The following is a 12,753-nucleotide window of genomic DNA, read 5'->3' as shown; positions in this document are numbered from 1 at the left end:
AGGAATACATTTTAAAACCTATATTTTCCCCTCCCCAGTTTACCACACCCTGTTTTTCCTGGCAAAGCCATCAGAATTTGAAGTCCAGTCGAGAATTTCCTTTTGATTCCATCAGAATAGAGCAACACTGGCAGCATCCTTCAGTCATTTCACGTTTCCCTCACACTAAAGTGGGTTTATGACCACGAACACTTCGTATTAATAAATGTCTCAGCACACCCAAGCCTGAAAATCTGATCTAAACCTCCCTAACTTGAATTCCATCCATAATCCACAACTTCCTCAGAAAAAAAACTCTCCCAGCTTCTCTCCCCTCTAGCCCAAGAAATAGCCTTAACAGCGAGCGATTTCATTCTCATACTTTTTGCTCTGCTTGACTTTGCTCCTCATGGCAAAAGTTGAATTTGAAAGGCCAAAGAGCCACAGTGCAAATTCTAAGGGCACCAAACAAGCTTCGGTTAAACACATTTCTGAGAAAAAGAAGACCAAGTTTCTGAACCCCACAGAAGACTCAGGCCTTTGTGTCTAAGTGTGGGTCATCCCTGAGCTTTTTCTGGAACAGATTCAGCGTTTCTACTGCCCCTCTAGCAGTCTGGACAGTGCCTAGATCTGAGACCTAAACATGCCCTGTTATGTGGCCAAGACTTACTGGAGCTCATTTAAGCTTATCATCCCTTAGTTTTTTGGTGGAAAACAGGGTCACCATGCTCACCCCTAAAACACACCCTGGACGTCGTGCTCACTTGGAAAACATCTTAGGGTGATGGATGGGTTTCCCTCTTTATCTTGGAAGACACCTTTTCTTTCCTGTTACCTGGCTTGGCAATTTTACTTTCCCCATACATCTCATCACAAGTATTCACGTTAGTATATATCATATGCTGAGTGCCTTCACGGGCAGGCACGGGGTGGGCGTTATTATCCCTGTTTTACACAGTGGAAACTGAGGCTCTAAGAAGTTAATTCACCCACCGCCATACAGGTAGTAAGTAGCAGAGCTGGATTAAAACCCAGGCTTGTCTGGTTTAAAACTGCTTGTTGTTTGCACTTTGGTCAGCCTCGCTTACGACGGCTCCGGGAGAAGTCTCTGGAGTCCGTGCGAGGCGGCGGATCAAGTCTAGATGGAGGTTCTTTAACGACCCCACCTCTTAACCAACTCCCCTAGCGGAACTCCCATCCCCCGACCTTCGGCTCTGGGGCTCCCCTCCCACCCACTGCCATTCCTGCCTTTTCCTTTCCAGCCCCTACCAGCTGGGGCGGCCTCACGCCGGCATGTGCCCCCCGGGCCGGGGCGCCTCGGGGCGCTGGGCGCGGAAGAGGGTCCGCGGCCTGGCCCGCACCTACCTCGTCCCCGAAGCGCACCACCTTCTGGCCCGTGGGCCCGCGCAGGCCGGGGAAGCGCATGAGCTCCTCCGAGTCCCCGGGGTCTCGGGGCGCCGGAGCGCGCGGCCCCACCAGGCACCGGTCGATGATCTCGTCCTGCTGCGCGGGCGGCAGCCGCGCCCACTCGGGCCCGTACTTCTCGCGGATCTTCTCCTTGTCCTGCATGATCTTCCTGGCCATGGGGCTCAGCGACGAGAAGTAAGTGAAGCGCTTTCGCTCCCGGTCGTCTAGAGGCCGGTTCCCGCTCATGACCGCCGAGATAGGACCAGCGGACGGCCATGCCCGGCCTGCATGCCGCTCCGAGGGCCGCGCCCCGGCCCCGCGCTATGCCCGCCCAGCGCCACACAGCCACCGGCCGACCGCCCCAGAGAGAGGCCAAAGGAAAAAAGCGCGCCCCGCGCCGGCCAGACCGGCCAGAGCGGCCGCCGCCGCCCCTCCGGGGAACCCCGCCCTGCACAGCAGCGGACCCGGGTCTCCAAGCCAACCCAGCTCCTCCAGCCCCGGGACCCCGGCCCTCCGCGGCTCCCTCCCCGGGAGCTCCTCCCTCCGCTCCCCTCCCCCTGCCCCCCCCTCGCGGACCCCAATGGGTCCCCCTTTACGCCTCCATAGTGGATTCCCGCGGTGCCAGCAGGTTTCGGGCTCCCTTTAGCCGGCTGAGGTGGTGGCCGGCGTGTCCCCGAGCCGGCGCTTGGCGCCCTGAGAGTGTGGCCGTGGTTAATTCCCGGTAGTGACCGCCATAGCGCCACGTGGCCACTGCTTGACAAAGGAAACTTTTTTCAGCCTCCAGTGAGCCTAAGAAAGCCCCAGCATTTCGGGCCGAGCCGCTGGCTGCCTGGCTTCTGTGTTTACTCCTTTCCTTCTGTCCCTTTCCCAGACGAGCCACACCTTCTCTGCTTTTTCTGGGCCAGTCCGGGACGCTGGGCCCGGGGCCTGGCGCGGTGAGCTGCAGATAGCCTGGAGGCGCAGGGCAGCCCGGAGGCCGGAGGGAGACGTGGAAGGCTAGACCCGTGCGGGGCGTCTGGTCCTCGCCTCCCCTCAGGGCAGGGAGTGTGCATGAAGTAGCCGGTAGCCCAGGTGCCTTTCCCCAACCCACGGAGCTCAGAACTCTTAGCAGTTCGATGTTCGCAAACCAACCAAAGAGAAGCAGAAAGTTTTCAGGCTCAGAGGCGACATCCCAACAGTAGGGGGCCGGGGTTTGTAATTTTGAGGTGTGTCCCAGACCACAAAATTAAAATTATAGAAAGCTCCTACTTCCCCCAGCCCCCTCTCTCCGTCTGACTCATTTTAACAAGACTAACAGGACTCAGGTGAGAATTGTGTCCACTCGTAAAATAAAAAACCAAGAACAAAAACCAGCATTTCAACTGTTACTTAGAGTCTTTGCTTGGATAATTCTGAACACAGAAGTAGAAATAACTTGCAAAGTCCTATTTTAAATGTGAGATGGCCTCATCTTCCGGCCCAGAAATCCTCAGAATATTTTTGGAATGTCATGAATGTGGCAGGCTCTACAGTTAAAGACATTATTATCAACAATGTTCACAACATAATATATTGAAGCAGGGAAAGGCAAGAACCACCAAATATAGCCTCCACAGTAAATGGCGGGTTGTTTATGAGACCGGAAGTTTAAGGACAGTTTTTTGGGGTATGATCTTCTGTTTAAGTTGATGCTACAGAGGCTCAGTACACTGACCTGAACCCCACTGATTTCTCTCCTCTAATCCTTGTTTAATAATGTAGGTAATATTTAAAGATGTATTCTTGAAATTTAATTAACATCCCCAGGCTTGCTTTGATATTCACATGAGAAGCCGCCTGTACCCTTAGAAACTTGGTCTCATGATGTTTTCAAAGCAGTTGTAGAAATAATTGTTGCTTTCAAAAAAAAAAAACCACAACCCCATGAGGTGTTCTGGGTCTGGCAATAATTAATTGTCAAAGAAGTTTTCAAGATAATAAAAGCATGAGATAATTCAGGGACATTGGCCAAAGTATGTAAAGTCTGTGATCTGTATGATAAGGGGGTAACTAAAAGACAAATTCTTCCAGATTATAAGAAGAAACTCAGGGGAATTAAAATATGGCTCTAACAGATGACTTGGCTGAAATTAGAAACATTTTTTTTACATATATCATTATCTACTCCTAGAGGGAATAAAAATAGCCAAACTCTGGCCAGGCACGGTGGCTCACGCCTGTAATCCCAGCAGTTTGGGAGGCCGAGGTGGGTGGATCACGAGGTCAGGAGATCGAGACCATACTGCCTAACATGGTGAAACCCCGTCTCTACTAAAAATACAAAAATTAGCTGGCGTGGTGGCATGTGCCTGTAATCCCAGCTACTCGGGAGGCTGAGGCAGGAGAATCGCTTGAACCGGGAAGTCGGAGGTTGCAGTGAGCCAAGATCACACCACCACACTCTAGCCTGGCGACAGAGGGAGACTTGGTCTCAAAAAAACGAAAAAAAAAAAAAAAACCCAAACTCCAAATATGTAATTAAGTGATATAATCCGAATGTTTACATCCCCCCAAAATTCATATGTTGAAGTCCTAACTGGTAAGATGATGTGGAGCCTTTGGGGAGATGTTTAGGTCAGGAGGGCAGAGCCCTCATGGATGGGACTGGTTCCCCTATAAGAGGCTCAAGGGAGTTCACTTGCCCCATCCACCGTGTGACCATACAGCAAGAAGGTGCCATCAGAAGGCACAACCTATGAGCCAGGAAGCAGAACCAGACCCCAAGTCTGCGGGTGCCTTGATCTCAGACTTCCCAGCTTCCAGGTCTGTGAGAAATAAGTTCCTGTTGATGATAAGCCACTCAGTTTATAGTATTTTGTTATAGTGTCCCGAATAGACCAAGACTTCAAGTAAAATAGTGTGGGATTGCTGTAGTACTAAGAATCTGTCTCAGTCCCTTTGGGACATGGTATCATAGACTGGGTGACTTCAGCAACAAATATGTATTTCTTACAGTTCTGGAGGCTGGAGGTCTGACATTAGCATGCCAGCATGATCAGATTCTGGTAAGTGCCCTCTTCTGGGTTGCAGACTGCCAGCTTCTTGTTATATCCTTCTATGGTGGGAAAAGGGATACAGCAAGCTCTCTCATGACTCCTGTAGGGCACAAATCCCTTTCCTAAAGACTCCATTCTCATAACCTCATCTAGTCATAATTACTTTCTTCAGGCTTCACCTCCTAATACCATCACATTGGTATTAGGTAGGGTTTCAACATCAGAATTTTGAGGGGACACAAGCGTTTAGTCTGTAACATCTTCTCAGGTAAGAATTTGGATGGAGACCGCCTAAATTATCTTTCTTTGTGAATGTGGTTTAGCCAGTAGACTCTCTCTGTTCACAAAATGAGGAGGCTAACACGTGGTCCCTGACCCATGGAAATGCTTTCAAACCTTGCAGTGGTCCAAAGAGCATTCCTTTAATCGTCAGCATTTCACTGAGGCATTTGCTACTTTATGTTAAGCAGTATGGGGGGAGATGAAAAGGGTGTGGGAAGAGCGCTATTTCTGTGATCAGCGTCCCACACAAGATCGGCCCTCCAGGGCTTTGAGCACACTTGACCGGCTCTGTGTAAGCAACCTCAGGTTTTCATAAGAGCTCTGGTTTCATATTTGTCTCCTCCAAAACTCATGTTGAAATTAAATCCTCAGTGTGGTAGTATTGAGAGGTGGAGCCCTTAACAACTGATTGGGTTATGAAGGCTCTGCTCTCATGAATGGATTAATCCATTCATGGACCAATACTGGGTTAATGGATTAATGGGTTATTATGGAAGTGGGACTGGTTGGTTTTTTGTTTTTTGCTTTTTTGTTTTTTGTGGGTTTTTTTTGGGGGGGGTTGTTTTGTTTTGTTTTGTTTTGTTTTGTTTTTTTGAGACAGAGTCTCGCTCTGTCGCCCAGGCTGGAGTGCAGTGGCGCGATCTCGGCTCACTGCAACCTCCGCCTCCTGTGTTCAAGCAATTCTCCTGCTTCAGCCTCTCAAGTAGCTGGGGCTGCCACTATGCCCAGCTAATTTTTTGTGTTTTTAGCAGAGACAGAGTTTCACCGTGTTACCCAGGATGGTCTCGATCTCCTGATCTCGTGATGCACCCGCCTTGGGCTCCCAAAGTCTTGGGATTACAGGCATGAGGCACTGCGCCCAGCCAACTGGTGGTTTTATAAGAAGAGCAGAAAAATATGAACAATCATGCTCAGCCCTTCACCATGGGATGCCCTGCACCATCTGGGGACTCTGCAGAGAGTCCCCACCAGCAAGAAAGACCTCTCCAGATGCAGCCACTCAAACTTGGACTTGTCAGCCTCCATAATTGTAAGAAATGAATTCCTTTTCTTTTCTTTTGTATAAATTCAGGGGTACAAGTGCAGTTTTGTGACATGGATATATCGCCTAGTGATGACCATTCCCTGAAAAATGTACATTGTACCCATTAAGGAATTTCTCAGCACTTACCCCCTCCCACCTTTTTTTTTCTTTATAAATTATCTAGTTTCAAGTGTACTGTTTTAACCAGAAAATGGACTAAGACAACATGGTATTCGTTCCTGGAATGCTTTTCTTAGCAATTAGGGAGGCCAGATATGGTGGCTCACGCTTGTGATACCAGCACTTTGGGAGGCCAGAGCAGGTGGATCACTTGAACCCAGGAGTTTGAGACCAGTCTGGGAAGCATGACGAAACCCCGTCTCTACAAAAAATATAAAAATTAGCCAGGTGTGGTAGCATGCACCTGTAGTCCCAGCTACTTGGGAGGCTGAGGTGGGAGGATCACTTGAACCCAGGGAGGTCAAGGCTGCTGTGAGCCAAAATCACACCACTCCATTCCAGCCTGAGTGACAGAGCTGTCCCCACCGCCTCCCCCACTCATAAAAAAGAGAAAGAATTAGGGAGACATAGCAACAAGTGCTTTAACAGAGTCAAACTGCCTCTGGTGTCCTGAGCTGTGGAGTTCTTCCTTGTGTAGTGCCATTTCAGTTATTTTCCTCAGAAATGTTCTTGAGTGACCACTAGAATGCAAACTTTACAATAAGGAGAACCTTATCTGTCTTGTTTACTGTTGTAAACAGTAATGCCTTATTCATAGTGAAGGAATTATGAATTATGAAGGAATGAATAAGTATTCCATAATTGGCATCATTAATTCCCTCTCTACAGAAAACTGAGGCATCAACGGAAGAGACTCATCTAAGCTTGTCCACGACCACCTGCTCACCTCATAGTTTGGGATGGAATTGAGATCACGGAACAGGGGTTCCTTTGTCTTTTGTTAAATCTGTAACATTGGATTGATGTATCTAAGGTTAACCATTGGATATAATAATAATGATATTAAAAACTGACCCTAACAGCACGATGTATTAAAGTTTCCAAGTCACTCATTTGGAAGTCAAGTCAAACATAGCACTAATTTTTCAGTGTAACAATCGAATACCCAAATTGATGGCCAACATTCCCATTACATGTCTGACATCTTGGCTAACAGTCATGGCCCTGGAACTCTTCTCCCTAGAATAGTCCCATTTAAAAAATCTATTAATCCCAGAGCTTTGAGAGGCCAAGGCAGGAGTATGGCTTGAGGCCAGGAGTTTGAGACCTGCCAGGACAACATAGTGAGACCCCATCTCTACAAAAATAAAATAAAATAATTAGCCAGGTATGGTGGCACACACCTGTACTCCTAGCTACTCGGGAGACTGAGGCAGGAAGATTGCCTGAGCCCATGAGTTTGAGGCTACAGTGAGCTATGATCGTGTCATTGCACTGTAGCCTGGGTGACAAAGCAAGACCCTGTCTCTAAAAAACAAAAAAAAGTTACTGAGAGAGAGAGACAGCAAGGCCGACTGGTCTCGAGGAAGAGAAATAAACCTCTACAAGAAAACTGCCACACCCTGTTTGAGCCCAACCTGTTCACCCTCAAAGACAGAATGACGGTCTTCCCCTTCTGTCTGCATTCCTGGCTGTTCACAGAGCACAACAACAGGGAAATGCTGTCTGTTCTACTCATGTCTTTCTGGTGTCTTCCAGTAGAAATTCACTTTATCATTTAAAATAATTAATTATATATTTGTTTCTTTGGCATTTGCCTACCATATTCTCATGTTTTATCTTATCTCCCTGCTTAGAAAAGTGAAATTGACATTATTGAACATCTCCTCTGCAACAGGCACTGTGAAATCACATTAGTCAGATGTCGTCCATTAGTCAGACATTTTTCTATTAGATGTTTTGTCTATGTTTTAATGAGAACCTGCTATCAAAGAACTAACTTCTGTTTTCTTTCCCAGCTTGGCTTAAAGGAGTACTTTAGGACTGAGAACAACAGGATGAAAACAGCAGCTAAAGTAGAACACCCTGGCAGAGACGTTCATATCCTCGAGCTGTGCTTCCGAAGCTCAAGCATGGCAGAGTGGCCTTGTTAAATCAGAGTTCAGGGCACCACCCTGACAGTTTCTGATTCAGTAGGTCCCCAGTAGGGACCAAGAACCTTTTTTTTTTTCTTTTTCTTTTTAATAGAGTCAGAGTCTTGCTATGTTGCCCACATGGGTCTCAAACTCAAGCGATCCTCCCACCTCCACCTCCCAAAGCACTGGAATTCCAGGCATAAGCCACCGTGCCTGGCCAAGAACTTTTGTTTTTAACAAGTTTCCAAATGATGCTGGTCTACTGGTCCCGAGACCACACTCTGAAATTGGTGGGATAGGAGGCTGGGATCTTTATCCATTGACTCAACTCCCTTTCCCTATGGTTGAAAGTTGCCCTGGGGTCTTCCCTGGGAGGGCTGGAGACTGACAAGATTCATATGTTTTGGTGGAAAGTCCCAAGACAGGGAAGTGGGGTGTGCTTGAAGTGGGGCACTGCCATCACCCACCTACCCACCACAGAGATAGGCTCAAAGGTAAGGTGTGGCTCACGAAAATCTTCTGCTAAGTACCTGTCTGTGCCTCCATTTCTTCCTCTTTAAGAGGGGGGTAACTATACCAGTGTTCTAGGGTAACATGTCACCACCCTTGAATACAGCGTTGCTCCCTGTCATGACTCACGGACAGGTTACCAGACGGGAGCCTCCAGCAATCCAGGAGCACAAACAAGGACGCCTTAAAACACAACTTGTGTCCAGGGTACCCTTCGCTGCCTCATAGGAAATCAGAATGGCCTGGTGGACAACTGTTCATACGGACAAGAGCCAGCGTCACTGCCTTTGAGTCCCAGCCTACTCAAATCCATTTTCTGCACTGCACCACCTCATCATATCCCAGATATTGTTAGTGTCATGTCATTTCATGACTCAGGAGCTGCGGGTGACTTTGGTAAGAGTGGAGCAGTCACTGTCTCATCCATCACCTCCTCCCCTCACCTCTGTGCAGCCAACATCCAGGGAGCCTGCCTCTTGCTGTCCTTTTCAAAGCTTTCTGGGTCTCTCTTCTGTGCCTTTGATCAGGTCTTTCATGCTGCCCAGAACACTGTCTCTTTCTCCCGTGCCAGTGACATCCATTACTTTCTTCAAGGTCTGACTCAAAACTCAACACTCGGCCGGGCACGGTGGCTCACACCTGTAATCCCAGCACTTTGAGAGGCCGAGGCGGGCAGATCACAAGGTCAGGAGATCGAGACCATCCTGGCTAACACAGTGAAACCCATTCTCTACTAAAAATACAAAAAATTAGCCAGGCGTGGTGGGGGGGTGCCTGTAGTCCCAGCTACTCGGGAGGCTGAGGCAGGAGAATAGCGTGAACCTGGGAGGCAGAGCCGAGATCGCGCCACTGCACTCCAGCCTGGGTAACAGAGCGAGACTCCGTCTCAAAAAAAAAACAAAAAACAAAAAACAAAAAACAAAAAAAAAAACTCAGCACTCTTGGGAAATTTCCCCTCCAGGGAGACAGGGTAACACAAGGCACAGAGAACCTTCGTGGGAGGCAGAAGCCCTAGGTTTGTTTATGTCCTGGTTGAGACACTTTGCAGCCTCATAGATGACATTAAACAAGCTCCTTAGCCTCATAGATGACATTAAACAAGCACCTTAGCCTGTTATCTTACTTTGGGCTACCCTAAAAGCAGAGACTATGATATGGACTTGGATATGTGTAGTTAATTTGGGAAGTGAGCCAGGGAAGCTGGAATGAGGGATGGGAAGTAGGAAAAATCAAACAATTATGTGTCATTGAGCCCACTGCCACTGTGGGCTACTGGAGATCAGTCACATGGGGCACTCTCTGTGAACTGTGTTACAAGCCCCTCAGAATTGGCCCCCCAAAGAACGGGAGGCTGGGATCTTTATCTGTTGCCTCAACTCCTATTCCCCATGGTTGAAGGTTGCCCTGGGCGCACCCCTGGAGGCTGACGAGACCCAAAGGCTTTGGAGAAAGGCCCTGAGACAGTGAAGTGATGTGTGTTGGAGGTGGACGCTGTCATCATTCACCAGCCCACCACAGAGGTGGGCGAAGGGGTGATGTTATGGCTCACAAAAATCTGCTAAATACCTGTCTGGGCCTCAGTTTCTTCCTCTTTAAGATGGGGTAACTATCCACGTTCTAGGGTAGCGTCAAATGACAGAGGTGACATATGCGAAGACCCCTCCCTCAGCACACACCAGCCACCCCAGCCTCCCTGACTCTGTGTCCACTCGACACTTACAACTGTTGTATTTGTCATGTCTGCCTGCATGTACGGTCCCTCAGTGTTATCTATGGCTATTTCAGGTCTTTTACCTTAGCTGAAGATAAGGGCAGGGTTCTTTTTCTGTCACCCATCCCAAAGTGCCTGCTACACAGCTGAATGCCAAGTATGCCCTTGGTACAAATGGGTGTCCAGTGAACTTGCTGTCTCAAAACAGTCATCTGTGAGCCTGTTCTCCTCCATGGAGATGTCCTGCAAGGCCATGGAGAAGCCACAGGCAGCGCCCTAGCCTGCTTCTTACAGCTGAGAGACCAGCTCCAACATCGCGTGAGCCCATTGCCAAACTGCTGGTGAAGTGCCGTGCGCCGTGGCAAACACATGGCAGCCTGGGGAGGGAACTCTTCGGACGCCTTGAGGCCTGGCAGGGCAATGGGCAGTAGATCAAGCTGGCCTGCCCTGCGTGGGCCTTCAGCAGGGATGCAGGCGAGGCTCCCAGAGGACGATGACTCATGCCTGCATCTGTGGCTGGTTATTCCAGATGCTGCCCTGCAATGGGACTGTTCTCTGCTCCCCCGACCCCCGGCACCGGTACAGCATGGGAATGCGTGAGAGTGAGCTTTGGTTTCTTTAGGGGAGTCACTGCGTAATTGGAGAGCAGTGTTCATGGGCAAGACAAAGGAGGGCTGGCGCAAGTAAGGGAAGACGAGAAGATGATGTTCCCAACTATTCTCGGCATAAAGTGTGCTTTGAATATTTTGGGCTATTTTTCCAACTGTAGGGAGAGTTTTCCCTGAGACACTGATTTGTCACCAAGGCAAGTGATGCTGGGTCTGGGGTACTCTCTGCACCCACAGCCTGGAACAGAATCGTCTTCTCTGGGCAAAACTACGTGACTCACATGAGACTCAAAACTGGACCCTTCTTTCTGTCTATACCATACTTAGCAAAGACAACAGGCTTAACTGCTCTGTGAAAAACGCTAAACAACTTCTCAGAAACAATAAACATCTTCTACGTACCTGAATGTTTACATTTAGACAGGCCTTTAAGATTATTAGCCTCTATAAAAATATACAGGCATACCTCAGAGATAATTCAAGTTCAGTTCCAGACCACTGCAATAAAGCAGATATCACAGTAAAGCAAGTCACACAAATGTTGTGGTTCCCCAGAGCTTATCAAAGCTGTGTTTGCACTATTCTATAGCCTCTTAAGTGTGCAATGATATTATGTCTTTAAAAAAAGGACATCCATTATTTTAAAAAGACCTTATTGACAAAAAATGCTGACAGAGACACAAAGCGAGCATATGCTGTTGGGAAAATGGCACCGATAGACTCATTCGATACAGGGTTGCCGTGAATCTTCAATTTGTAAAAAACATAGTATCTGTGAAGCACAATAAAGTGAAATGCAATAAAACAAGGTATACCTGTAAATAACTCTAGAATCAGTTATTTACTCTTTTTTCCCTTCACCTGGAATTCCTACCTGGTTATCTCCAACTACAGTAATCCCATCCTTAAGACCTTGCTCAAATGCCCCCTCCTCCAGGAAGTCCTCAGGATCACCTCCACCCAAAAGAGCTCTTCCCTGGAGACAGAGGGAGGGCAGGCACAAAAGAGACAGTTTGTCTCCTTTATAGTTTGACCTCACATAAATTTTGGTGTCCTGGAAAGAATAATGCCAACATTTCCACATTATACATGTGGAAATGGCTTTAAACTCATATAAATCTTTGGTTTAATAACCGTGAATAAATGCAGTTAGAGAGAGAGGGAGGATGAGGGAGATTTAAAAATAAAAGGCCAACGGAGAGGAGGCTATTAAACTATGTGGCAATGATTTATTGATTGAGAAGTAAAGGGAATTCCTCTCTTCTTCTAAATGATCGGTTTCCAACTTCTAAACACTCCCAGATGTGGAATGCATGTTTCTTCCTTCCATTCCTCTCTGCAGGCTGCTCTGACATTTGTTAAATGGGCTCCTGGGTCCTGGTTTGCAAATGTCGCCACTTTGAGAGCCGTAGATGGTCATCCCTGGCTCCCTTGGGGAGTGTCCTGGAATCCACCAGCTCCATCTGCTCGACGAGAGACCTGAGTTTGTTCTGTTACCTCTTTCATCATTAGCCAAAGCTCTGGGACTTGGTTAAAACTTTAGGCAGTTAAAAAGACTGACTGATGGAGATAGTAGTATTTTCATTATATTATCCGCTTGAATTTATGTTCTTGAATTCCATTAACCTGAAATACATCAAAATACCAAGATGTTATGAAGAATGGGAACAAATATAGAAAAGTGAAAACAGCTGTCTGTGAAGTTTCTGCAAGATGAGAAGTAAGGGAGGACAGCCTTCCCTCTCAGATGGCTCCCCACCTTTGGGTCCATGAAAACCACTGGCCAGAGCCTCAGGGGAGCCTTCAGTTAATCCTTTTTAAATGAATGAGAGGTGGATGGAGGAGGGCATCTTGCGTACAAGTTGGCCCCCAAATGTCATGTTGTATTAATAATTCAGTTCATGGCTTCATACTGCAGGTCTACTCAAGAAAAAAGTTATGTCATGCTTGCAATCGTCTTCAAAGTATGCCGTCCTTTTCTTTCCTCTTCCGCTGCCACTAGCATACTCCAGGTCTAATTGTCTATCTGGTGTGCCTGGTCTTCCCAACTCCAGGTTACTCCCTCTCCAATCACCCTGCACCCCTCTGCTGGCCTTCCCGTCCTCAATCACCCTGCCCCCCC

At 47.8% G+C, this 12,753-nt stretch overlaps 1 protein-coding gene and 1 long non-coding RNA gene across 3 annotated transcripts in view; one reads left to right on the top strand and one right to left on the bottom strand.

The window, feature by feature from the left end:
• Positions 1-1,727, bottom strand: part of CUNH1orf198 (chromosome unknown C1orf198 homolog) — a 29,852-nt gene extending 28,125 nt beyond the window's left edge. For both annotated transcript variants that reach the window (XR_001887936.1, XM_017885616.1), the window contains exon 1: positions 1,345-1,727. Coding sequence is in view for 1 of the 2 variants with exons in the window: in XM_017885616.1 (XP_017741105.1) it covers positions 1,345-1,632 (288 nt within the window). In the remaining variant the exon portion in view is untranslated. The remainder of the gene's footprint in view (positions 1-1,344) is intronic.
• Positions 1,728-7,987: 6,260 nt separating this feature from the next.
• Positions 7,988-12,197, top strand: LOC108537836 (uncharacterized). The gene is made up of 3 exons (XR_001887931.1): positions 7,988-8,296; positions 8,448-8,708; positions 11,974-12,197. It is a non-coding gene; the product is annotated as an uncharacterized LOC108537836 (long non-coding RNA).
• Positions 12,198-12,753: the final 556 nt, after the last annotated feature.

This window comes from Rhinopithecus bieti, unplaced genomic scaffold (assembly GCF_001698545.2).
Source record: "Rhinopithecus bieti isolate Rb0 unplaced genomic scaffold, ASM169854v2 scaffold_14839, whole genome shotgun sequence".
Lineage (NCBI taxonomy): Eukaryota > Metazoa > Chordata > Mammalia > Primates > Cercopithecidae > Rhinopithecus > Rhinopithecus bieti.
This window is presented reverse-complemented; position numbering and strand designations above follow the sequence as displayed.